This window comes from Narcine bancroftii, chromosome 14 (genome assembly GCF_036971445.1).
Source record: "Narcine bancroftii isolate sNarBan1 chromosome 14, sNarBan1.hap1, whole genome shotgun sequence".
In the NCBI taxonomy this organism is placed as follows: Eukaryota; Metazoa; Chordata; class Chondrichthyes; order Torpediniformes; family Narcinidae; genus Narcine; species Narcine bancroftii.
Genome location: NC_091482.1, coordinates 27,433,071 through 27,460,567, shown reverse-complemented (window position 1 = coordinate 27,460,567; position 27,497 = coordinate 27,433,071). Strand labels below are relative to the sequence as shown.

The 27,497-nt window shown below is 45.7% G+C and overlaps 1 protein-coding gene across 1 annotated transcript; it reads left to right on the top strand.

The window, feature by feature from the left end:
- The first annotated feature begins 20,038 nt into the window (after nucleotides 1-20,038).
- Nucleotides 20,039-26,346, top strand: LOC138749789 (frizzled-9). The gene has a single exon (XM_069911656.1). The coding sequence runs from the start codon at nucleotides 20,495-20,497 to the stop codon at nucleotides 22,235-22,237; it is 1,743 nt and encodes a 580-aa protein (XP_069767757.1). The 5' UTR covers nucleotides 20,039-20,494; the 3' UTR covers nucleotides 22,238-26,346.
- Nucleotides 26,347-27,497: the final 1,151 nt, after the last annotated feature.

The following is a 27,497-nucleotide window of genomic DNA, read 5'->3' as shown; positions in this document are numbered from 1 at the left end:
CAACACCCTACGTGATACAGCAAATCTGAAGTTATCTTTGTGTTCTGCTTGAATTTGTCTATCATAACCTCAATTTTTTTTTTCAGGAAGCAAACTTTGGAAAAAAAATTGTTGTCTAGTGGAATTTACCCATTTACTTGTCTTGTGTCCTCTTTCCCTCACCAGGAGCTCACATTTTCACAATCATTGAAGCCCATTTATTTTTACCTAAACAGCATAGAGAAGCAAAACTGACTTTGTAAACTGGTCAACTGAGCAAATGGATGAATCAAATTCTTCCTGAAGAAGAGTGGGGAAGTACATTTGGAAAGGGCAAACAAGAGACTGGCACACACCATCATGACTTAGAAATATATTGGAAGATTAAAATCTTTGATCTACCTCCCTGACAGCATTGTGGGTATACCCGTGCATCAAGACCCAATCGATCAAAAGCGTAACTCATCACCACCTTCTAAAGAGCTATTAGAGATGGGTAATTAGATCCTGGCCGAGGCTGCAAAGTTCATATCCCTTCAATAAATAAAATAAAGGTTGAACCCTTCAAAGCATAGAGGAGATGAGGGACATTGGAGTACATGTCCACTGAAGTAACAGATCAGGTGGATAGGTTGGTCTCAGAAGATATGAAGGTTTTATGTCTTTATTGATAGCTGGTCATGCTAGCCATGGGTGACCGACGGTTCTGGTCACCACTATAACTCAAGGATATGATAGCAGTCGAGAGGGTGCAAGAAATTTTCAAGGATATTAGAAGCAACAGTCAATCAGGATGAACGTTTTTATAGGATTTAATTACAGATATACCCCATTTTACGAATACTCTCTTTAAGAAAATCTGCTTTTACGAAGAAAGCCGTGTTCGCTTTTATGAAAGAATTTGAATGAGTTTTCACTTTTATGAAACTAGCCTTCAATAGTAGTGAATGGGTCTCATTTTATGCCATTTCGGCGTAAATGGGTAAATTCCACTGGACAACAATTTTTTTCCAAATGTTTGCTGCTTGAAAAAAAATTATGATGGACAAATTCAAGCAGAACACAAAGATAACTTTCATAGGAACACTCTAGTTTCTATTTCCACTTTCTTCTTTGGCTTGGCTTCGCGGACGAAGATTTATGGAAGGGTATACAGTATATGACTGAAATGTTGAATAACAGCAAAATAATCAGTCATAAATGTAACATAATTGGTAAAATTATTAGAGTGGAAATAGAGTGAAAATAATTCATCCAGAGGCAGGCTGGGGTCCGAAGTTCCCTGCCTTGAAGGGATGCTAAAGGGAACAACTCTCATCGAACTTAAATAATATTCGGATAACCCCTTGGACCATAGCCTACAAGAATACAAAACGAGAGCAGTGGAGTGGAATTAAACAGGATCACTCTTTTTCAGCAGACATATTAAATAAATGGGTTGAATAAACTCATTCTATGCTTTAAATATCCTCTAGCCTATAATAAGATTCCCTCTGTATCAAAATTTGGCCCAATATTCAGTCTTGCTGCAGTGTAATGGGCAAACACAAGGGGGCACTAAACTTCAAATTCTGGCCAGCTTCAATAGTTATTGAATGTATCTTCTGTGAATTTACACAATTTGTTCTCAGATAATTAATAAGTACCGGTGTTCCATCTCATAACTATTATTGGCTGACAACTCTCTTTCTAATATACATAAAACACAGTTGTCACGTTATTTACCGTCATAATCCATGGTTTTGCGCCAACCTTCAATGCCAGGGTGCTTGCAAGTGAATCCCAGCTTTATTTTCTCAGTTATTAGATTAATCAGGAACAGAATTATAGAATATAGATTTAGAATTAGTGGGAAGAAACTTAGAGGGGAAATGAGGGGGGCCTTCTTTAGGTATCAGGAAGACACTACCTGGGAGAGTGGTTGAATCTGGGTTATGGATAGCATTTACGAAGTGTCCAGATGAGCTCTTGAATCATTCAGGCATAGAAGCCTACGCATCAAGTGCTGGGAAATAAGGTTAATATAGAAGGGTCGGCATGGATTAGTAAGATTGAATGGACTGTTTCCATGCTCCACAATTCTGTTCTATTCTAGTCCAACTGCACTGCAGGTGACGGAACTGACTCACCAATCCAAATATGACAGAGACAAAGCCCGAAGAACCAATAGCTAAGGACACTACTTGATACACTGAAGAAAGAAAAGAGAACAATTCAAAGCCTCAGATGTGTCACATTTGGGCCATGAAATTCTTCACTTCCTCCCTCTGCATCATAGAGTTAGGTTCACAGTCCTGTTCCTGCAGAGATTGTAGTATGTTGGGTCTGGGTCAATACATGCAGGGACTGTAATGGTGGGATCAGGGTTGATACATGCAATGACTACAGTGTAGGGTCAAGATCAATACATGCAATCTTGCAGTGACTGCAGTGGTGTGGTCAGAAACAATACCACCTTGGATCTAAAAGCAGAGTAGTTTGCCACAAAAGCTTTGATTGTATGATTCCAGACAGGAGGTAAATAATGTGATAACTGCATCACATATATATTAAAAGAACCTGGACATGGACAAGTAACAGAATCAATGTACATTTGTATTGATTTCAGCAGTAACCGGATTGATATGTTCTGAATTTCTTTCTTTCTAACTATATTCATTTGCATGGAAACTGCATGTGGGCTGGTTGTATAGAGAGAGAGAGAGAGAGAGAGAGAGAGAGAGAGAGAGAGAGAGTGAGAGAGAGAGAGAGAGAGAGAGAGAGAGAGGGAGAGAGAGAGAGGGAGTGAGAGAGGGGAGAGAGAGAGGGAGAGAGAGGGAGAGAGAGAGAGAGAGAGAGAGAAAGAGAGGGAGAGAGAGAGGAAGAGAGAGAGAGGGAGAGAGAGAGAGGGGGGAGAGGGAGAGAGAGAGGGAGAGAGCGCATTTGTGTTCAACAGTACTGACATGTGCAGTATCTGTAACCATATATAACCATATAACCATTAACGGAGCGGAAACAGGCCATGTTGGCCTTTCGAGTCCGCACCGGTTCACTGATTGCTAGGTAGATATATGAACTAGAGACCTGTATTCATTGCCCTGATATGAGGAGTAAATGGATCATTGGGTGGAAGCAACTGGATGACTATATTGCTGGACTAATAGGTGAAGCCAATGTACAGTGTGATGATGTGTTGAAATATAGTGTAACTTAACAAATGTGTTGCTGCATTAATCTGTGAAGTGAGACTTGATGGATTAGTGCAATGAATGAACAAATATGTAACTGTGTTGATATGATAAGTCACTGGAAGGGTATTTGCCTCTATAGAAACATGCACCAATGGAGGCAACATGTGGTTACATTGATATATGCCCACATTTATATGTGACTGCTCTGTTGAGTGCAGTGATTGCACCTTGCTGTAGATTTATTAATATATGTGGTAACTGAACCAAAGAGTATTAATTTGTGTTGCAATGATATGAACAGTATGTGGACAATGAATGGGTCTACTGAACCTGCATTAGATCACAGGATCATGGACATGTGCTGTAATTGCTCTAGAGTGTGTCTATATTGTCCTACAGCAACTGTACAGATGTCTCACTGCATTTTTATCGATAATAATTTCACCAGTGTCTGAATGAGTTGCTATGAATAGAAACTTCACGAACGTGTAGTTCTGTTGATGTGCACAGGAATTGCCCTGGTATTCAGCTATATTTACATGTGCAGTAGATGCCATCAGTGTGTGGTCTGTTGAAATGTGCTGAACCCACACTTGTGTACAGCTTTATTAATAAGTGCAATAGCTGCAAACCTGATCCTGCTACCCTTCCACAAAACAAAATAATAGAGCAGTGCTGGAAATCTGCCTGACAACTGATGGTCTTGATTTGCAATTACTTAACATGGATGTCAGCAGAACAGATGTATTTTTCCAAGTTATCATTTTGCCACTGAAGGAAATTAATGATTGATGAAAACAGTGCAACAGGAGGTGTTATTAGAGTGAGATTCCCACCTGCTGCAGTCCCACATCATCCCTTATCTAAAGTTATAAACCGTGTTTGTTATTCCTGTTAGTGCATCTGGCCATTCACGAGCCTGTCTCTCACCTGGTGTCCAGTGCACCTGCTAACACAGTTTGGTTTCTCTTATGTGTAGTTGCTTGAAATCAATCTGTGCATTTCCCCTGGTCTTAAGGTGTCAGCCATCCTCTGCCACCTGATTAACAATGGATATAAGACAGGAGATTGGCCTGGAAGTCAACGTGCGGAGCACACTGGTGCAACTTGTCGAGCGCTGCCTCACAGCTGGAGTGACCCGGTTTAATCCTGGCTTCCGATGCCACCTGGGTGGAGTTTGGACAGTCTCCCTACGACCCTGTGGGGTTTCTTCCATGGGATCCGACGACCTCCCACATCCAAAAGATGCTACTTAAACGGACTACTGTAAAATGCTCTGAATGTGTTGCTGAGTGGAAGTATCTGGTGGGGCTGGTTAATGTGGGGAGGAGAAGACGCAATTAATAGGATTGCTGAAAATGGGAGTTTGATGGTTGGGCTGAAGGATCTTTCCTCGACTGCGTGGACCTATAACACTGGAGAACGAAGATTTTGCTTCCTGAACACTTTTGGGTGTATTTTATGAATTTTGGGCTACTGATCACGAACATCACCTTAAAGCTTTCCTATTCACACTTGGACTTCTTCCCTGCTGCTCTTGGTGCCATTAGTGACGAATATGGTGAAAGGTTTCACCAGGACATTGCGACCATTTGAAAATGATACCAGGGCTGGTATCCAACTATCTGCTTCATCCTCGTTTCCCAACCAGTTCTCTCTCTCCTAGATCACAGCAGTCAGTGCTGGCCGACTATTGTTGGACGCTGACACGAGAGGTATCAGACGCTGCGTACAAACGAATATCTGCAGCAAAACATTGTTAGATCTGTTAAACTAACGCAATGTGTCAGCATCATTATGCGATTAAACATTCTAAATTAAATAAAAAATTATTTAATTTTTCTCCAACTCCCTACGTAATACAGCTTGCCTATCAAAATTCCCAATTTTTTTTTCAGGAAGCAAACTTTTGAAAAAAAAATTGTAATCCAGTGTAATCGAAGTGACCACGCTTTTTTGATGAGTCAAGAACAGGAGTATTGTTCTGGCAAGCCCTATTCCCATAGGTAAATATAACATTCCATAAAATATTCTTTATGATGGATCAAGAGGATGATCCTGTTTGGTTTTTTTTCTTTCTCACGTGAAGGTCAGGCACAGCAGCTCTGCCTGGTGCTCCACCGGAATCGCTATCTATGAATGGATGGGAAACCAAGTCTGTGAATCATTGGTGAAATTTTGCTTCTGCGGCTTCCATCTCCCATTCCAAGATTTGAGCACTTCCCTCTCTTTAGCTCAGAGCCGTTGAAGAGGTATCTTCAGATCAGATGTTCCTCCTGGGGCATAGTTACTTCCATGAAACTGCCAATGACCTGGCCAGTACTGATCCCTGAACCAACATAACCAAGACGAATGATTTGGTCAATGTCACAAAATCATTTGTGGAATCTTGCTGTAGATGCATTATAGCATCTATTCAACTCTCCATCCATGTGCCAGTTTTACAGAATAGTCTGCTTAAGGTAGAATTATTTAATTTGGCCTGCCTATCGTAATATTACTGTGACAACCAGAGGAGAGCTCCACACTGGCGTACAACCCAAAGCAGAGCTGCACATTGGGGCTCGACCCACAGTAGATCTCCACACTGGGGCACCATCTCTGTCAATCTACTGTCAATCAAGCATATTGGTGACCGCACTGCAACGTTTAACAGGCTGACTTTGCATTGGTAAATTGTGTGCAATTATCTCACTATTTATCTGGAGAAATGAATAATACAACGTTCCTTTCATTCCAATGCTATTTTGTCCCCTGCTGAATAATTAGTAAAACAAGATGAAGGAGGAAGTTGCTCAAAGATAAAAATCCAACTATCTGCTTCATCCTCGTTTCCCAACCAGTTCTCTCTCTCCTAGATCACAGCAGTCAGAGTTGATGCTCCTAGCATGGCCAGGACATCTGCTCTCTTATGGGAGAGCTTCAGAACAGGCATTCTCAACCTTTATTTGGCTATGGACACCTGAGGACACTACTCAAAGTTTATGGGCCCCCTTCCCTGTGAAGCCGACAAGTTTTGGTTTCTTTTGTACATCTCTTGTACCGATGGCATTTTTAAAATATTTTGGTTACACAAGGTGAAAGGAAAACAAGGCTTTTACTTAAATGTTTTGTGCCCCCCCCCCCCCCCAGAGCAGGTGTTGGGCCCCCATTGAGAATGACTGCTCAAGAGATCTGCCATGCATCATTGTCTAGAATGAAGATTGGCTCTGCTCTATGTTGTTCCCCATTGTGGAGCTCTGCTCTAGGTGGTGCCCCAGTGTGGAGTTCTGCTCGAGGTAGTGCCCCAGTGTGGAGCTTTGCTCTGGGTCATGCCCCAGTGTGGAGACCTGTTCTAGACCATACCCCAGTGGGGAGCTTTGCTCTGGGTCATGCCCCATTGTGGAGATCTTTTCTGGGCCAGGCCCGAGTGTGGAGCTTTGCTCTGGGTCATAGCACATTATGGAGATCTGTTCTGGGCCGGGCCCCAGTGTGGAGCTTTGCTCTGTGTCATGCCACATTATGGAGATCTATTCTGTGTACCGGTTCTCTGTGGATCTCTGTTCTGGGTTATGCCGAGATGTGGAGCTCTGCTGTGCAATAGTCAAAGAGAAATACAACAGAGACAGGCCCTTCAGCCCATTAAGTTAATGCAGAAAATCAAATAGTGTTCTCTCTGTGTCTACCCTGGATCCTTTCCCTTCACCTAACACTGAGCTCTGCCGAACTCTTTACAACATTAAAGAAACTTTTAAGCCAACCCAATCCAGGATCTGATCTTTAATGTTTCTTTTGGGTTGTTTATGTTTTCTTGTTTACACTTCGCGTGCATTTGAAAACAAAAGTGTCTTATGTGACACAGTTCCACGGGACTGAGTTCTGGACCGAGACAGGGTCTCGGCAAGGTTTCAACCCGAAGGCTCGTCCAGGAGCACAGTGCGAGGATGTGGGCGAACAGAGCCAGCATTGTTGGTCAGAACAAACCGAGTCATTTAGAGTATTTGGATTAAGTTTAAAGATTCTGGAAATATTAGTGTTTGCGACTGAATATATAAAAAACAGTAGACGTTAGAAATCTAAACTAAAAATAGCAAATACTCATGGGGTCAGAGCCCTTCGCGTTTCGGATCGGACACCCTTGTCAGAACTGAGAACCGTGACTGGATTTCAGTGCGGACAAGGAGGTGATTTCTGAATCCAGGCGAGCGGGGAAAGGCTGTCACCACACATGCATCGGAAAACTGCTGGGGTTGTGCTCTTCTTCTGGTGTTTGACCATCGGGCCCCCTAACCCTACCCCTAACCCTACCCCTAACCCTAACCCTAACCCTAACCCTAACCCCTAACCCCAACCCTAACCCTAACCCTAACCCTAACCCCTAACCCTAACCCTAACCCTAACCCCTAACCCCTAACCCCTAACCCTAACCCTAACCCTACCCCTAACCCTAACCCTAACCCTAACCCTAACCCCTAACCCCAACCCCAACCCTAACCCTAACCCTAACCCTAACCCTAACCCCTACCCCTAACCCCTCAACGAATCGTGTGAGATGTTCCCGCCGCTTCGTTGGGAGCGCGGAAATTGTGGGGCTTCACTCGGACACGGAGAAAGAAGCGAGGAAAAGACACGGGGAGTGGGGTTGGTGGGGGGGGGGGGGGAGTAAAACGCGAAAATCCTGCAGACACCGTGGTTGAAGTCAAAACGCAAAGCTGGAGAAACTCAGACCGTCCTATATAAAGCCCTGAGTCCCTCCAACATTTCGGGGCGTTTTTACAATCACGGCGTCTGCACACTTTCGTGTTTCTCTCCAGACCATAAGTGGAGGACGGGGATTAGAAGAAGGAGAGGACGGGGAAACGTGTTCCACGCCGAATTCTGCACCACCCCGAGGCACTGAAGCTTGCAGAGGCCACACCTGCTGGGGTAAAGGTGCCCGAGGCGAGCGACGAGGAGCGTCTCGATCCTCCAAGCGACAGACTCCCCTCCAGAAAAGCCCCAGCGATTGTTAGTTCCTTCTCAGAGACACTTCAACCCTCCCGTCGTTTTAGTGGCTTTTCACCACCTTCGCCCCTGATCCAAGAAACGATTTGAAATACACTGGCGGCCAAATGACCACCGATTCGTGATGTGATTCGCCTCTGCGCTGAGAGGATGGACCCATCCCCGCTGTTAGTGATGGGAGTCGCCCATGAAAACAAAAATGAGGCTAACAGTTTGGAAACCGCAGCTCCCAGGTTGGCTGCCAGGAGCCCCGGGGGCTGAAGTTACGCCGACCCTGTCACCTTGACCGCTGGGAATGAGTGGGGTGAAATCATGAGCTGGCCGCGCAGAAGGTCCGGACGTGAACCTTTAAAGGCCTCGCCTTTAGCAGCCTTTGCTTTGGTTCCTCTAACTTTGACCATTTGGTCGCCCGCACAGGCTTCGTGCATTCCTGCTTCCTTAAGTGGATGCTTGTATCTATGGAACCCTCATCACCAACTTCTTTCCCCTTTCCCCTCCACCCCCCCCCCCCCCTACACACACATTTTATTTTACCTTAGTCTCAGTAAAGGGTCCTGACCCGAAATGTTGACTGACTAGTTCTACCATTGGATGCTGTCTGACCCGCTGACTTTCTCCAGTATCTCATTGTTTGCTCAAGATTTCGTGTACGCAGTCTTTGTGTTCCTCACTCACTCACACACACACACACACGCACATACATATACACCCGAACAAAACACAAGCACACACAAACACATACAAGCACACCCGAACAAAACACAAGCACACACAAACACATACAAGCACACCCGAACAAAACACAAGCACGCACAAACACATACAAGCACACCCGAACAAAACACAAGCACACACAAACACATACAAGCACACCCGAACAAAACACAAGCACACACAAACACATACAAGCACACCCGAACAAAACACAAGCACATACAAGCACACCCGAACAAAACACAAGCACACACAAACACATACAAGCACACCCGAACAAAACACAAGCACACACAAACACATACAAGCACACCCGAACAAAACACAAGCACACGCAAACACATACAAGCACACCCGAACAAAACACAAGCACACACAAACACATACAAGCACACCCGAACAAAACACAAGCACACACAAACACATACAAGCACACCCGAACAAAACACAAGCACACACAAACACATACAAGCACACCCGAACAAAACACAAGCACACACAAACACATACAAGCACACCCGAACAAAACACAAGCACACACAAACACATACAAGCACACCCGAACAAAACACAAGCACACGCAAACACATACAAGCACACCCGAACAAAACACAAGCACACGCAAACACATACAAGCACACCCGAACAAAACACAAGCACACACAAACACATACAAGCACACCCGAACAAAACACAAGCACACGCAAACACATACAAGCACACCCGAACAAAACACAAGCACACACAAACACATACAAGCACACCCGAACAAAACACAAGCACACGCAAACACATACAAGCACACCCGAACAAAACACAAGCACACACAAACACATACAAGCACACCCGAACAAAACACAAGCACACACAAACACATACAAGCACACCCGAACAAAACACAAGCACACACAAACACATACAAGCACACCCGAACAAAACACAAGCACACGCAAACACATACAAGCACACCCGAACAAAACACAAGCACACACAAACACATACAAGCACACGCGAACAAAACACAAGCACATACAAACACATACAAGCACACGCGAACAAAACACAAGCACACCCGAACAAAACACAAGCACACACAAACACATACAAGCACACCCGAACAAAACACAAGCACACACAAACACATACAAGCACACACGAACAAAACACAAGCACATACAAACACATACAAGCACACGCGAACAAAACACAAGCACACCCGAACAAAACACAAGCACACCCGAACAAAACACAAGCACACACAAACACATACAAGCACACCCGAACAAAACACAAGCACACACAAACACATACAAGCACACCCGAACAAAACACAAGCACACACAAACACATACGAACAAAACCCAAGCACACACAAACACATACAAGCACACACGAACAAAACCCAAGCACACACAAACACATACAAGCACACACATACACACACAAGCACACGCACACACAAACACAAGTACAGACACGCACGCACACACACGTACACAGACAAGCACACACGAATATAGATTTGCGCAAATAATTTTCTCTCTGAACACATTAGAGTCAACATCGTGTTTTGTCCGGTGCAGAAGCGATACCACGTTCCGGGGCAGGAAGGAAGCGCCAAAACTAGAATCATGCGGAGAACCAGAGAGAGGGGCAAATAAAAGGCTGGGGGCGATGTTGGAGAATGAAGAGAGGAAAATACAAAAACAAAGAGCAGAAAGTAAGAATGAAAGCAGAGTGGTCGGGAAGGAGGGACGTGAATTTCTTTATTGAGGTCTGACACTCCGACCAAGACACGGTGAGGGGTGAGAATTAATCGTCAGATGGATAAGTAGGTAGGTGCAAAAAAAAAACCCAGACAATTGAGAGAGAGGAGAAGGCCGATACATACAGAGAACTTCTTGTATTTTCAATATTCCTACTTTCAGCTTGGAAAGGCCAGAGCATTGTTTGAGTGAAAGGGGCAGAACAGAAGCACTTTGAAAGAGAGAGTCGCAAATGAAGCCGTGCAAAGATCTGCCCCAAATCCCAGCTCCTTCTCTCACTCTCTCCCCGGGGTTCCATCCTTTTTTGTCATTGTCTGGGATCGGCTCTTGTTGTGCCCTTCGCCGAGGTGAAAAGACTTTTTGGAAAGCGAGCTAATGGCATTCACAGCTCCTTCATTCTAATTCTTCTGCGCTTCTTTAAGGACGGTCTCCTCAGTGACAGGATTTCAAAGGGGAATTAAAGGAGACTGATCCATTCTGATAGAATGGACATGTTTCCAATAAAAAAAAGGGGGGGGGTGTTCTGCCGGCCTGCAAAAGCAGCACAAACAGTAGTCTGTTTCCAGATAAACTGTACTGTGGGACTGAAATTTAGAAATAACACCAGGTTGTTGGGAACATTAAATAATGGGACTCCTGTGTTGAAGGAAAATTGTGAATGGGGAAATTCTAAAATAAAAAAAACTGATGTCAGAAATAAAACTTCTCACACATGAGTCTCTTTAAAACTGATGACACGACAAGCTTTATTTACAAGTCTGCAGAGTTGGACTCAACTGGCTTCTCACCAGTTAAGCCCCGATACATACAGTGCATTGATTTTTATACCCTTGTTGTTTGCCCTTCCCCTTCTTATTAATACTGTTTTAATTGGTTAGTATTGCAAAAGGTTTCTAAGTACAACTGCATTTTTAATTATCACGTTCGTTACGTACGCTGCGAACTCTACATACACTAAATTCTGTTTCTCACCCTTCTTATCAATCTTTTGTCTCCTGCATGTCTCTCACTATGACCATGAAAAGATATGTTTAAAAAAACATGTCCAGCTGAACTTTTTGTCCTTGGCTGCTAGTAAGCTCCCTGTCCGTTCTGGCTTCCCTTTTTATGATTAATCATCACATTTTAACTTAAGCCATTTTAACCTAAGTTCTCTATCTATAACAATCCACCCCTTTCTCTCTTTAAAATGTGTGTATTATATATATATGTGAATGGGGATTTTAACTCGGGGAAGAGAAACGTCTCATGATAAATTAATTTCGTGCTGAAGTAAAATTCTAACGGGGTCTCCCAGTTCCCCTGGTTGCATAGCCTGTTGGACCATGGAAATCACCAGGCTGCGTAGACAGGGAATAATACAGGGCAAAACAAGTAGGAGGAATAAAATACCTCCGATGACCCACAATAAGGTATGCCACCAGGTTCCTCCAAACCATTTGTCCATCCAATTTAATTTTGCAAAAGGATGCCAGGTTTGAACCGGTACATGGGACAAAGTACGAATATTATCAGCGATTTTTCGAATGGCTTTGCCATTATCATCAATCTGTAAGCAGCAGTTTGTCAAATTAAGCTTTCCACATACACCTCCTTCCGTGGCTAGGAGATAGTCTCGGGCCAGACGGTTCTGATATATAGCAGAGCGCATTTGACCTTGCTGGGATGCAAGTAATTGCAGGGCTAGAGCTGTTTGATTTGTAACAATTTCAAGGACTGCTTGCAAGCGAATAATGCGATTTAACATATAAATAGGAGTACGATAACCCCAGGATCCATCTTGAGCCCATGTAGCGGGACCATAATATTGAATTATGCGTTCTGGAGGCCAATCATCTCCCCATTGTCCCAAATGTACCGTGCTAGAGCGGGGCTGACGGTGTAATGTATCAAAAATCTTCACTCCTAATTTATGACCGTGATCGTGGGGTAGGAGGAAAAATTCTCCAAGTGTGGAGTGGAATTTCTTATTGGAACAGTACGCTGGTGTATGCAAAACCAGAGTCCATCAGGGCATGGTGGGCCTGAGTCACCCTTCCAACCGTTAAGAGGGAAAGGAGTGGTATTAGGAATCTGTATATAATGACCCATATTATTTCCTTCTTTTTTCCACACAAGGGGTATATGGATGTTGGGTGGTATTTTCTGCCCAGCATTTCTCAGGAACTGAGGTATGGGAAATAAAATTACCCTCCTTTCTTCCCCAAGTGCGGTCCTGAAACAGGACCACTGTGTCTCTGCATTTCTTACATTTCACACCTGATAAAGACATAGGCAAACTAAGAAAAATCAAAGAACATAACAATAACATTGTGAATCAAGTCTTTCTGCGAAATCGCAAGGTAAGAGGTTTTTCTCCAGGAACACAAGTCCAATCTGAGTTCGTATCAGGGTCCTGAGGCGCCTCCACAGGTCCCTTAAATCTGGATGCGTGCGTCCACCCCTTCTCTCTTGTTCGTGCTGCAGCCTCTGTAGTTAAGAGAACTTGGTATGGACCTTCCCACTGGGGCTGGAGTTTTTCAGTTTTCCAGGTCTTGATGAGAATCCAGTCTCCTGGTTCCACTTTGTGTAAAGAAAAGTCTAGAGGCGGTGTTTGTGCCAATAGTCCTCTCTTTCGTAAATCTGTAAGAGAGCGTGACAGTGCCTGTAAATAGTTCCTAACAAATATATCCCCTTCCCCCAAGGTGGGACACCCCTCAACTGTACTCCAGAAGGGAAGCCCAAACATCATTTCATAAGGGCACAACCCTACATCTTTTCGTGGGGCAGTACGAATTCTCAATAAAGCCAGGGGCAGACACTTTATCCAAGGCATTTTAGTTTCCACCATTAATTTTGTCAATTGCATTTTTAGGGTTCCATTCATACGTTCAACCCTCCCTGAGCTTTGTGGATGCCAAAGGGTATGCAATTTCCAAGAGACCTGTAATGCATTACAAATCAATTGCTGGATTTTTGAACAAAAATGTGGACCCCTGTCTGAGTCTATAGAATCCATTATACCATATCTGGGGATTATCTGCTCTAGGAGGAGGCGAGCTACTGTAGAGGCTGTAGCATTTACTGTTGGGAAGGCTTCCACCCATCGGGTAAAGTGATCTATTACCACCAACAGATACTTCCATCTTTGGACTTGAGGTAACTCTGTGAAGTCGATCTGGATACTTTGAAAAGGGCGTATGGCTAATGGTTGACCTCCCATGGTCCCTGTCCTCATTACCTTCTTATTAATTTTTGTGCATAGGTGACAGTTCTGCACCTCCTGTTGGGCCAAGGTGGAGATTCCCTTACACACATATTCTCGAAGCACTGTGTCACATAAGGCTTGGGTGCCCCAGTGGCTCTGATGGTGCAGGTGTTTTAAAATATTGCGAGTTATTTCTTTATTTAGAACCATTCTTCCATCTGGTGTCTTCCATGTTCCATCAGGCAGCTGGCTTGCGCCCAGCTGAGCCATGTCCTTTTCTTCCTTAGCAGTGAAAATGGGAGCCTTCTTTATGCCTTGTCTTATTGGGATTAAGGTCAGCAAACGGACTTCTTGTTGCATGGCTGCCCTTTTAGCTTCTTCATCAGCCAGTCTGTTTCCAATTGCTGTCGGGGTATCTCCCCTCTGATGGCCTGGTATGTAGACCACTGCTATTTCCTGGGGTAATGTCAAGGCTTCTAAAGTCAGAGTAATCATCTGTTCGTGTGCCAATTCCTTTCCTCTTGATGTAATTAGACCACGCTCCTTCCAGATCTTACCAAAGGTATGCACTACCCCGTATGCGTATTTGGAATCAGTGTAAATCGTTCCAGTTTTCTCTGCCAGTATTCTGAGGGCTCTCTGCAAGGCATATACTTCACAGGACTGTGCTGACCAGCTTCCGGGTAGTCTCGTGGATTCTACTACTTTCCAAGTATTTCCTTCTATTATAGCATACCCACTTCTTCTCATTCCGTCAACACATCTGGCGGAGCCGTCAATGTAGAATTCATATCCTTCTCCCAGAGGAGTATCGCAAAGGTCTTCTCAGGTCTTGGTCTGAAGATCCGTCAACTCGACACAGTCGTGCTCCACCTCTCTCTCTGTTTCACTGCCGTATAAAAACTGAGCTGGGTTGCAGCTATTAATCTTTGCAAACTGTAGATCTTCTTCGACCATTAAAATGGTTTCATACTTTAATATGCGAGAATCAGTCAGCCATCGATGGGCAGTTTGTGTTAATAAAACACTCACAGAATGGGAGGTGTACACAGTCATCTTTCCTCCAAAAGTAAGTTTACGTACTTCCTCTACCAACAGAGCAGCAGCCGCTACTCCCTGGATACACGTCGGCCATCCGCGAGACACTGGGTCCATCATTTTGGAAAGGAAAGCCACTGGGTGTCGCTGACCGCCTTTTTCCTGTGTTAAAACTCCCACAGCTGTTCCTTGGTTATGAGTGACAAATAGCTGGAAGGGCTGTTTTAAAGAGGGCAGAGTGAGTACTGGGGCTCGTGTCAGGCGATGCTTCAAGTCCTCAAACCATCCCTCCTCCTCCTGGGTCCATTTCAATGGATATTCATTTTCATTTGTCAGCTTTTCATACATAAACTTCACCAACGCTGAGTAGTCCTCTATCCATAACCTACAGTAACCTAAGAGTCCCAGGAATTGTCTTATTTCCTTCTTATTACGGGGTAACGGCATTCTAGTGATTCCCGCAATCCGTTCAGGGGTAATCCGTTTCTGTCCTTTACTTATCTGGTGTCCCAGATATACCACAGTTCTCTCAACGAACTGTAACTTGTTCCTGGACACCCGTAGACCCTTTTTCCCCAGATAATTCAAGAGTCTAATTGTATCTCCCCTCATTTCTTGTTCCTTGGGTCCTGATAATAGTAAATCGTCCACATACTGCATTAGTTGGGAATCATCAGATTGTGGATAGTCCGCCAGGATTTGTTCTAGCATTTGTCCAAACAGGTTCGGAGATTCAGTGAACCCTTGGGGCAATACAGTCCACCAAAGCTGTCTCCGTCTACCTGTCCATGGATTTTCCCATTCAAACGCGAACATATCTCTACTTTCCTCTTCTAATGGACACGTCCAGAAGGCATTCTTCAAGTCGATAACACTAAACCACTCATGGTCTGGGGGAATCCGACTCATAATAGTATAGGGATTAGGCACCACTGGGTGGCGGGTCTGAACAATAGCATTCAAACTTCTTAGATCCTGAACTAGGCGATAGGATCCATCTGACTTTTTCACTGGGAGTATAGGGGTGTTATAAGGTGACATGCATTCTTCTAATAGTCCGTCTCGTATTAGAGTCTCAATTACCGGCTGTAGCCCTTTTCTCCCTTCCAAAGAAATAGGATACTGACGTTTCCTTACCGGCTGATGACCTGGTATTAATGTGACATGTAAAGGTGGGATGTCCAGACCTCCTCGATTTCCCTCCTTATACCAGACTCTCTCGTCAATCTGCCGTTCATCCTCTTCCTTTAGAGCACAGAGGTGGACTCGCACTTCTCCGTCCACAGGGAGAGCACCCAAACCTAGGAGAGTCTGTAAGTCCCTTCGTAGGAGGTTAAATCCAGCCGACGGTAACAACAAGAGGTCTTGTACCCCTTCTCTTTCTTCCAGTTTCACTGTTACTTGGGGAATTATTGATACCATTCTGGGAGCCCCTTCTATCCTAGAAATTGTCAAATTACTTTTTACAGGTTCAGTCCCGATTGGCACAGTTATTACACTACTTCGTTCCGCTCCTGTGTCCACCATAAACACCACCTCTTCTCCCTTGGGACCAATTTTTAGTTTTACCAGGGGTTCCCTCTTATACTTGGTCCCTAACATTTGGAACCCCTGACCCCCCTAATCTTCTTCCATAAGTTCGAGGGCACGCAATTCCCTCTTGTATCGGGGGCATTCCCTCTTAAAGTGTCCTTCCTCATTGCAGTAATAGCACTTAACGAACCTCCGGGGTCTTCCCTCTCTTGGATATCTTGGATTGTTTAGAGGAAGGTTTTGTTTTCTTTCCCCTCTGGATTCGGCATTCATCTGTCGGATAGTCTGTACCATAACCTTTGTCGCCCTCTTTTGATCTTCTTCTTCTCTCTGCACATATACTTTTTGCGCCTTTTTTAACAGGTCGCTTAGGGGTTTTTCGCTCCAGTCCTCCTCCTTTTCTAGTTTCTTTCTAATGTCCTGCCATGATTTGGAAACAAATTCAATTCGAATAAGCTGTTCACCCATTGGTGTACTAGGGTCCACGCCCGCATACTGTTGGACATTCTTTCTCACCCTCTCCAAGAAATCAGTAGGGGACTCGTCTTTCCCCTGGTGGTTCCCAAATGCCTTGGTGAAATTGTGACCCTTTGGCACAGCCTCCCGTATCCCTTTAATTGTCCACTCTCTATATTGTCTCATACTTGCCAATCCCTCGGTGTTCGTTTGTCCCACCTGGGTTCATTTAAGGGATATTTTTGTTCATGGGGTCTGGGGTCCCCAGGTTGTTCATATTCCCACATGAGGAGGGCAGCCCGTCGAATCATCTGCCTCTCCTGGGGTGAGAATAATGTTCCCATTATTGCCTGCATCTCTTTCCACGTATATGTGTTTGGTCCCAGGAATTGGTCGAGCTGTTCAGCCAGTCCTATAGGATCTTCCAATAACTTTTTCATTTCTTTCTTAAATCCCCGCACCTCTGTACTAGTTAGGGGAACATTCACATATCCCGTTCCCCCTCCCGGTCCTCCCATAGGAACTTCCCTCAGGGGATTTAGGCTTACTGAAAACTTTGATGGTTCTGGACCAGTCTGGGATCTTGTCCAGGGTCGGTTTACCGGTGGAAGTTTAGGGTCCGACTCCCTTAATTCATTCTTTTTTTCCCGGCCCCTTTCGGGGCAATCAGATTCATCACCTTTCCCCTCCGGTAATGAGCTTTCCTCGGGCGCAGTAGGCACCGGGGGAATATGAGGAGGGGGAAGGTTGTCCAGAGGTTCCCACTTCTTTTCTCCCGCTACCCTCAATTTAAAACATTTTGTTAAGGATCCTGGCCAGGGAACCCAACAAAATGCATATGCTGACTCTTCTTGATTCACCTTTGGTCTCGAATTTACATATATGTTTAATGCTTGTCTAACCCAATCCTCATCAGATCCAAATTTCGGCCACCAGACCGAGGAACCTTTAATAGGTTGTTTCGACCAAAGGAGACAATATTGGACCATCTTTTTCTTGTTTTTGTCTCGATATCTTTTACTATCCCAATTTTCAAACATTCTCCCCAAAGGGCTGTCAAGGGGAACTCCCAGGAATTGTCCTGAATTTTCAGACGAGCCCTTAGATTTTGATCCTCCCATTTTCCCACCTAGATCTGTTTATCGTTGCTGAGGACCCTCTCGTTCTGGACCCTACTCCCTTCTTCTCAGACGCCTCGTCGGAGGTACTGTCCCTCCTTCGGTTACCGCTGAGGTTTCCCTGGGGTTGACCCCTTTCTTCTCGGCACTTCGTCGGAGGTGCTGTCCCTCCTTCGGTTACCGCCGAAGTTTCCCTGGGGTCTATCCTAGAGTCCCACGACAGGGTCCTCACGCCACGACAAAAGCTCTATACCTGATCTATTACGTTAGGTTTTTTTTTTATCCAAACAGGTGTATCCCGTTACACCTGTTACCCAATCCCCACACCACAATCGTAAGTCGTCACTTACCAGTGTCTTCCCGGGGATTGAACCGTCACCCTTCTCCTCTCCGTCTTGTCGTGTCACCTTGTCCGGATACCACTCGCTCAAGCCGCCCGTAGCGACGAGCAAGGGACTAGGAGCCGCTGAACTCAGCGGGGTGCACCGCCTCCGATGTCCCTCTTCTCGCCTCCCCTCACGGCCGGAGTGTAGATCCCGGACGAGCCCCCATTTGTCAGAAATAAAACTTCTCACACATGAGTCTCTTTAAAACTGATGACACGACAAGCTTTATTTACAAGTCTGCAGAGTTGGACTCAACTGGCTTCTCACCAGTTAAGCCCCGATACATACAGTGCATTGATTTTTATACCCTTGTTGTTTGCCCTTCCCCTTCTTATTAATACTGTTTTAATTGGTTAGTATTGCAAAAGCATTCTAAGTACAACTGCATTTTTAATTATCACGTTCGTTACGTACGCTGCGAACTCTACATACACTAAATTCTGTTTCTCACCCTTCTTATCAATCTTTTGTCTCCTGCATGTCTCTCACTATGACCATGAAAAGATATGTTTAAAAAAACATGTCCAGCTGAACTTTTTGTCCTTGGCTGCTAGTAAGCTCCCTGTCCGTTCTGGCTTCCCTTTTTATGATTAATCATCACATTTTAACTTAAGCCATTTTAACCTAAGTTCTCTATCTATAACAACTGATGCTAGAAATAACCGTTGTTAACTTCTGCAGAGAGGAAAAAGTGAACATGGTCTTCGGTTGGCAAATTAACCATCCCCGAGTAAAGGTAAATTGAGAAGAAGCGCAGGACATTTCCACCAGTTGTGTTTCCCCACCAGTCAAGGTTCCCAAGATCAGGGATCCGAGGTTTATTTCGACGTCTGTTAAATCGGCTTTATTTTCAACAAAGCGTCAAAAAAAAAGATTGAGCAGCCTCTCTCAATTCTCGAAATAAAGGTGGCATTTGAGAATTAATGTCCTGTAAACTTTTCAACTTGTCCAGTGGCTGCTTGTGTAAACCGACGGGGGTGGGGGTTTGGGGAGAACGGGGGGGGGGGGGGGGGTTGGGGAGAACGGGGGGGGGGGGGGGGGATGGGGGATGGAAGACCCAGCAGGTCAGGTAGAGTTCGTTGGGGAGAGAGAAGTTTGCGCTGAGGGCTGGTGATTTGGGGTTTCTCGGTGCCGGACCGCGACAACCGGCTGGACTATTTAGCCCTACTGAATTCTGGTGTCCCAGCAAGTGCCCAGCGACATGTGTTTTTTTTACTCTAGTTAAATGAGTGCGGCATTTTTTTAAACATCGTTAAATATCCACAAGGGAACACAGGGAGGATTGTTAATATGTTTCATTAGCACTGAAGACGAATTTGGCAATCCCGTGTCTCGCTCCTTTTAAAAGTTTGTGATCGTTTCAAAACCATCGCCGCCGCTGCCTTGATGAAGTTGGAATAAAGTGAATAGGGAGCCCGTCAATAGGGGGTGACATCAATTGTAAAAGGCACCTCTGTTTTGCAACCCAAAATGTGACTGGCAGGCGAGGAAACCCGGCCCTTTCCGACTTGAGTGGCAAAGGTGGTAACCAATAACCTCCCAACTCATGCCGCGGAGTCAGAGCGTGGGGCGGGGGGCTGGGCGAGCCAATTGGAGGTGGTGGTGGGCGCTGCCCCCCCCTCCCTCCCCCCTCCAGCACCTCCCCGAGACTGGTGCTCTTGGCAGGAGCAGTTTCTAATTAGTTTCTGCAAAGGCTTCGAGAGCAGGAGGAGGTAGGCGGGCAGCAGAGAGAAGGCATCGACTCTTCTCTCCCCGACTCCCCCCCCTCCCCCCTTCTCTCTCTCCCGTCACCTCTCCGCACCCTGCCCAGCCAAATCTCCCCGGCCGGGACCTCCCGACCGAGCGGGAGCTGGCGTCAGCATCTGCTGCTTTCAACAAAGACTCAGCGAAGTGCGAAGCTGGCGGAAGAGGTCGGCGAGTTCGCTCCTGTGTTTACTCCACCAAAAGTCGACTCGTTCCCCGGGATTCGGAGCAAAGAGCCCGCTGGGCTGGCGGGGTCCCGCGAACAACCTTGGTGCTGGGGGCGCTCATTGCGAAGTCTGACAGCCCGAGGATTAAACTCTTTCACCGGGGGCTGTGGCTCCGAAGCCCGCAGTGTCGGCATTGCCCTCTTCGCACTCGAACCGGGGAAGGATAATGTGGCTGTGAGCATCGGGCAGGGGGGATGGAGCGCTTCGTCTTCCTCGCAACCCTTTCCCAGTCGCTGCTGCTGCTCGGGACGTGCCGGACCATCGGCTCCCTCGACCACGACCGAGGCAGGGAAGCCAAATGCGAGCCGATCGAGATCCCCATGTGCCTGGGAATCGGCTACAACATGACCAGGATGCCCAACTACATGGGGCACCAGAACCAGCGCGAAGCGGCCATCAAGCTGCACGAGTTTGCCCCGCTGGTCGAGTACGGCTGCCACGTCCACCTCCGCCTCTTCCTCTGCTCGCTCTATGCGCCCATGTGCACCGACCAAGTGTCCACCTCCATCCCCGCCTGCAGACCCATGTGCGAGCAGGCGCGCCAGCGCTGCGCCCCCATCATGGCCCAGTTCAACTTCGGCTGGCCCGAGTCTCTGGACTGCGCGAAGCTGCCGACCAGGAACGACCCCAACGCCCTGTGCATGGAGGCGCCCGAGAACGCCACCGGAGAGCCGCAGAAGGGGCAGGGCATGCTGCCCGTGGCGCCCCGCGCCAGGTCGCCGGGGGCTGCCGATGGACGGAGCCAAGCGCCGCTGGGTTCCTGCGACAACCCCGACAAGCTCCAGTACGTGGAGAAGAGCCTGACCTGCGCCCCCAAGTGCTCCCCGGGTGTGGATGTCTACTGGTCCAAGGGGGACAAGGACTTCGCTTTCATCTGGATGGCCGTCTGGTCCACGCTGTGCTTCGTTTCCACGGCGTTCACCGTGCTGACCTTCCTGTTGGATCCTCACCGCTTCCAGTACCCCGAAAGGCCCATCATCTTCCTGTCCATGTGCTACAACGTCTACTCGGTGGCCTTCATCATCCGCTCGGTGGCAGGGGCTGAGAACATCGCTTGCGACCGTGAGAATGGTGAGCTGTATGTCATCCAAGAGGGCCTGGAGAGCACTGGCTGCACCATCGTCTTCCTCATCCTCTATTACTTCGGCATGGCCAGCTCCCTGTGGTGGGTCATCCTGACCCTGACCTGGTTCTTGGCTGCAGGCAAGAAGTGGGGCCACGAGGCCATTGAGGCTCACAGCAGCTATTTCCACATGGCTGCCTGGGGTGTGCCCGCCATGAAGACCATCATTATACTGACCATGAGGAAGGTGGCGGGCGATGAGTTGACTGGCCTGTGTTACGTGGGCAGCATGGACGTCAATGCGCTCACGGGCTTCGTGCTCATTCCCTTGTCCTGTTACTTGGTGATTGGCACCTCCTTCATTCTAACCGGGTTCGTGGCGCTCTTCCACATCCGCAGGATCATGAAGACAGGAGGCACCAACACCGAGAAGCTGGAGAAGTTGATGGTGAAGATTGGAGTCTTCTCCATCCTTTACACTGTCCCAGCCACCTGCGTCATCGTCTGCTATTTCTATGAAAGGTTGAACATGGATTATTGGAAAGTGCTAGCCTCTAAGCAGCCTTGCCTGATCAATGCCAGGCGAAGGACTATGGACTGCACTCTGAACATTTCCGTGCCCACGGTGGCTGTCTTCATGCTGAAGATCTTCATGTCCTTGGTGGTGGGGATCACCAGTGGAATATGGGTCTGGAGCTCAAAGACCTTGCAGACGTGGCAGAGTTTGTGCAGCAATAAGCTCTCAGTGAGGACACGAGGGAAACCTTGCAGTGGGGTCAATTGCTCTGCCAGCCATTGCCATTACAAGGCACCTTCAGTCATGGTCCACATGAACAAAACAGACCCTTACCTCGACAATCCTACCCATGTGTAACTAACACCAGGTAAAACAACACTAGCAGAACGGTCAGTCCAGCAAATGGCTCAGCTCCCTGGCCACAGTTTCCCCATTGTAATTATCACATTACTGATGCCTCTTAACATATAGGATTTGTGTTGGGCTCCTGTAAAATCCACGTAAAGCCCTAATTCCCATTCTAAGATCTGTCGTTCTTCCAACATCTCTCTGCTCATCAATCCTCTGGGCCAAGAGTGCCCTGTCCATAACTCTGAACAGACGGCTGGAAGAGTTGGAATGTATTTTGATCTGAAGCAGGATATTTGGTTTGGTGGGTAAGATCACTGTGACTATCCTTGTCAATGGGGAAAGGCTATTAGAATCTCTTTGAAATCATGCTTTTTAGAGCATTCTCATTTCCAAAATGGCATAGTGCGACAAAAGCAGTAAATATTGATCATGTTTCAAATATTTTTAATCCTAAAGTTCAATAATCTCTCACATTCCCTAAAATAAATATATATATAATATATATAAGTATTTTTGACAAATCCCTGATATTTTACTGTAAATTTCTCTTTGAATAAACTGAAAGCTCTTTTTGGGGAGATTAAAGCAGGGAGCAGCTGATGAGAAGCAGGATGCCCCAGGTTTAATTACTAATCTGTGCTGTCAGTTGTGGGCAGCAGGTGTGAGGATAGGGAAAAGACTGCAGTTGGCTTCAGTGCTCCTGTAAGTGTGAAACAACCAGTCGCTGTTCCACTGCAGGTCACTTGAGCCCTCGTGGAGATGCGACTGTTTGTATGGACCAATGTGATATCCCCTAGTGCTTCAGTAACACCCTGTCGGTGATAATCAGTCAAGAGGAATGGAGGAGGAGGTGGCACTATTCTCGTTATCAGTACCTAAAAAGAGTACCACACAGTTAATTTCTACTGCAGATGACAGAAATAAATACACCTAACTAATCTGTAAATTTCATAATTTCCCAACCAAGCGTGTTTGGTTCTCCAACCAAATTGACATCCACCCCAAATTAAAATATCCAATTTTAAAATGTTCCTTTCCCTTACATTCAATACTTTCCATATAAACACTTCATTCTTCCAACAAAAATATTTCCAACTTGCATTTGCATTTCAGCACAAGGGACTTGTTCATGTTTCACTTTCCGTCTCATTTTTAAAAAAAAATATTTAACCCTGTTAAGGGCAGAAGGTAAAATTGGGTTGCAGTTGTTGATGTATCAGGTAAACAATGCTGACCTGAGGTATCTTTAATGGAATTATTGGGCAGCTTAAAATGGGTCACCAGTCTCTGGATAATGGCAGTGATGCAAACTCATTTTGCACGAGCAAAGTTCTATTACTACTGAACTTCCCTTGTATGAAGATGCTTTTTTAAAAAATTTCCAGGCTGTTCCATGGGAAATTCAATGGCGGTGGACTATGTCAGGAGATATCTTCTTTCAGTTTTTCTGTCATGAATTATGAGTCCCATTCCCAGAATGGTCTCTCCTTACTGGGACATCCAGCCAGGGGGATTGCCCTCTGAGCCGACAGTTGATATCAAGCACAATTGAGCCTCATTGGGTCTGAGGGAGGTGAGATAAAACACAGCAGAGAAGTACTTGCTGATACTGTCCAGCTGCTCATTCCAGGGTTACCATCAGATAAGGAATGGCTGGTTCAGTCATTTGCCTTTCTTTGTTGTCTAACCTTATGTGGCTAATTGATTAAAGACTGCAGGGAAGATATCCACTTCTGCCAGAATTGAAGAGAGATTAAGCTGAGAAAATGATTGGAAAAAATCTGTTTTAAATATATATGTCAGCATTTATCACCCGGATTTATGAATGTTTCTTACTGTTTCATAAAATCCCCTCACAACCCAGCATTGACCTGCCGTAGCAGCGACTTCAGGCACCTGAGCAGTTTATTCATTTCAGCTCTCTGTGAGTAAAAGGTGAATTGTGAAGCCTTCATCACATCAGTGAGGGGTTAATGATGTGATGTGTGAACCGTCTGCCCACGTTGCAGGACCACCATCTTTGAGGAGGGCTATATCGGAAGGCAGTCTGTTAAAGTGATTGGTGAGTTTACTAAAGACCGACAAAACGCGGGTCTTCTCACAGTGAGGGAAGGGGGAAAATAATACCAGCTCATAATGGCCAATGCCCTCTGCTCAGCTGAGGTCATTACACGCAAAACAGTGGTGGAATTATCAGCCTTAAATTATACCCTAATCCTCCAACCCCTGAGTTTCCTATTGTGCAATATAATTCCTCATGAAGGAAGTGAGAAGGGTGAGAACACCTCTCCTTCACTTCTATTCTTTGTGTAGATATCTCGTTGCATCTTGTCTTTTTACTTTTGTATATATGCTTTTGTATGTTGTCTTTTTTTTTGTGGTGCTTTTGCATTCCTCCCCACTTTGCTAAACAGCAGCGGAGCAAGGTGCACAGTTGAGCTGTGGGTGTGGGGGGGGGAGGGGGAGTCGTCAGATTGTTCAGAAGAGTCTGTGGCAGTGTCAATGCATCTTATTGTAAGTATCACACTGTGAATGACAGAATGCCTGTTGTTGAGTGAAAATCTCTCCCAGCAAAGCTTTTACACAAAATGTCATTGCATTTAGATGGAGGGCTGGGGAGGGTCACTGGGTGTCACGGGTTACTAACACTTTCTACCTTCTTCATAGAAAAATGGAGACAGCATCAGATCCAGCATTAGGTAGAATTCAAATACATCTTTAGCATCAACTCTGCAGAAGGTCTCAGGGCTTTTCGTTCAGACTCTGTTCCCAGATTGTCTGAAATTTCCCTTCTGTGGTATAATCTCATTCAGCCACCTCAATTTATCTGCACTGTCCTGTTAAGCAGCCCTAACAAGTCAACACTGGCCCTTTAAACAGCTCTGCACCTCGACATTGTATATTAAATGACTCCCAATATCCAAACAACCCAGAACATCAGCACTGCCTTTCACAGCCCACTGACACTTCCAAAACCACCATTTTCACTTTTGGATCATATTTAGGAATGGCCTTGTCCTGGTTTGATCATTTACTATTAAACAGGATCAGCTCTGAGATTCTCCAGTGATTATCTGGTGAGTAGTACAACAGTTAGACCTTTGACCTGAAGAAGATAGCCCTAGCAGCAGATTACTGCAACTGTGATGTCCCATCACATTAAACATCTGGTGGACTGAGAATGGGCTGGTGAGTAAATTTCCTGGAGTTCAAAGTATATTAACTCAGTGAATAGAGAGATTCGGAGGCCTTTGCCAGGCTGGTAGCGATCACCAAAATATTCATCAACGGGCTTCAGCCAAGAAATAAGCCCATTCACCTTTCCTGCTTGATAATTGGTTTCACATCTGGGAAGTTGCTATCCAGGGCTAGGGTGAAAATCAGAACAAAGTCATTGTGGGCCTCAGTGGTGCAGCCAGTAGAGTTGATGCCTCACAATTCCGGCGGCCTGGGTTCAATCCTGACCTCCAAAGCTAGTCTGCATGTAGATTTCACTTTCTCCCTGCGAGTGTACAGGATTCCCCTCAGTGGCCAGTGTAAATAGCCTCAAATGTGTTGAGGGCTGAATCCGATGGGGAGAGGGGGATTGGTTGGAATGAGAAAGTGGGGAGAATAAAATGGAAGGAGTTCTTGATGGTCCGTGTAGGCGGTAAGCCTCTGCTGGATCTCTGTAAGAATAACTCTGCTTCTGGCTCACTGCAGTGAGCACCTAATCAAGAAATAGCCTGGTTGTCTTAAAAAAAAATCCCCTCTCCCCTCTCTCAGATTCATCCTTTGTGTCCTGAAGTTGGATCTCAGGCTCCATCCGACGTTTCACTCAGGGGCCAAGAGACTGCATTTATGGACTATAAAAGGTTGAGTGGGTGAATGAGTTTGGCAGTGGGCTCGTGACTGTAGCCACTGTAACCTCCTCCATTTTCATGATCGCCGTCTGTTAGCCAGACCCTCTGGTGGAAACTGTAAATGGATTGTAATTGCCTGTTGTTCACCTCCCTTTTGTCCACTTGATGATTGTAGATTTATTAATTTATGGTAAGACAAACTATAGAATATCATTTTTGTATATGTTTATGATAGTTTAAATGCAAATATATATTTTTGGGTTTTTTTTGTAAGTAGTGTCTGCTTTTTATTTCTGCATCACATTCTCCAGACCCCAAGTGCCAAGGCATCATTCACTGCAGCTGAGATAAGGTGAGAAAAGGCAGCGCTTTGTGTAAATATTTAGACAGGCAAATCCATCACTCAGAAGATGTTCCACTTCGAAACAGCATGTTTCGGCATCAGGATCTTTATCACAGAGGGAACCTTGTTTTCATACTAACCAAAAATGATGTGGCCTGAATTTTGTGTCCATTAATTCAAGAGTAATGCCAGTTGCAGAGGATGGAACGAGCACTTTCCAGGAGCGGATTCGCATCAGAGTGAAGCTACTCCAGTGAACCAAAGCATCCACTGGCTCACTGATAGCCCTCCATCACATCAGCTTTCTTCCACCAATCATTCAAGCTAAAGCCCCATCCCCATAAAATATAGATAGTGCCACATATCAAAGACCTTGGAGCCAGCAAATGCCTGCTTCTTCCTCAGGTTGACTTTGGGATGGAAAGCCATGCACTAACCCAGTGAGTGAATCAAGCCATCATAACCCACTAAATCAAGAGCCTTGCAGAGATCGTAATTAAAGTTTTGAAAACACAGAGATGCTGGAGGAACTCAGCAGGACTCACCTTGCCCATAGGAGGTAGAGATATATAACTGATGTTTCAGGCCTGAGCCCCTCTTGAATATGAGTATAAAAGCCTGAATTAAAAGGCTGGGGAGGAGCATAGACCAACTGATAAAAGATGATAACTGGACATGGATAGGACAGGAGAGGAATTAATCAGGGGTGGGGGGAAGGGTAGCTCTGTGAATATAGATCTCAAAGAAAGGAGAGAGAGAGCAAAGGAAAGAGAGAGAGGGCTAGAGGAAAGGTGAAATATGGATAGAAAGGGGAGAGAGGCTAATGGAAACCATAGGTGTCGATGTTAATGCCATCTGGTTGGACGGTGTCCAGTCAGTAAAAGGTATTGTTCCTCCAATTTACAGGTGGTCTCAGTCTGGCAGTTTATCAGACCATGGACAGACAGGTCAGCAAGGGAATGGGGCAGGGAATCGAAATAGGTGGCCACTGGGAGATCCCCACTATTGTGGCGGATAGAGCCAAGGTGCTCAACAAAGCGATCTCCCAGTCTGTGTCTCATCTCTTCGATGTGGAGGAGAC

Excerpts from the sequence above, each read along its gene's own strand:
- LOC138749789 (XM_069911656.1), top strand. The coding sequence starts at position 20,495 with ATGGAGCGCTTCGTCTTCCTCGCAACCCTTTCCCAGTCGCTGCTGCTG.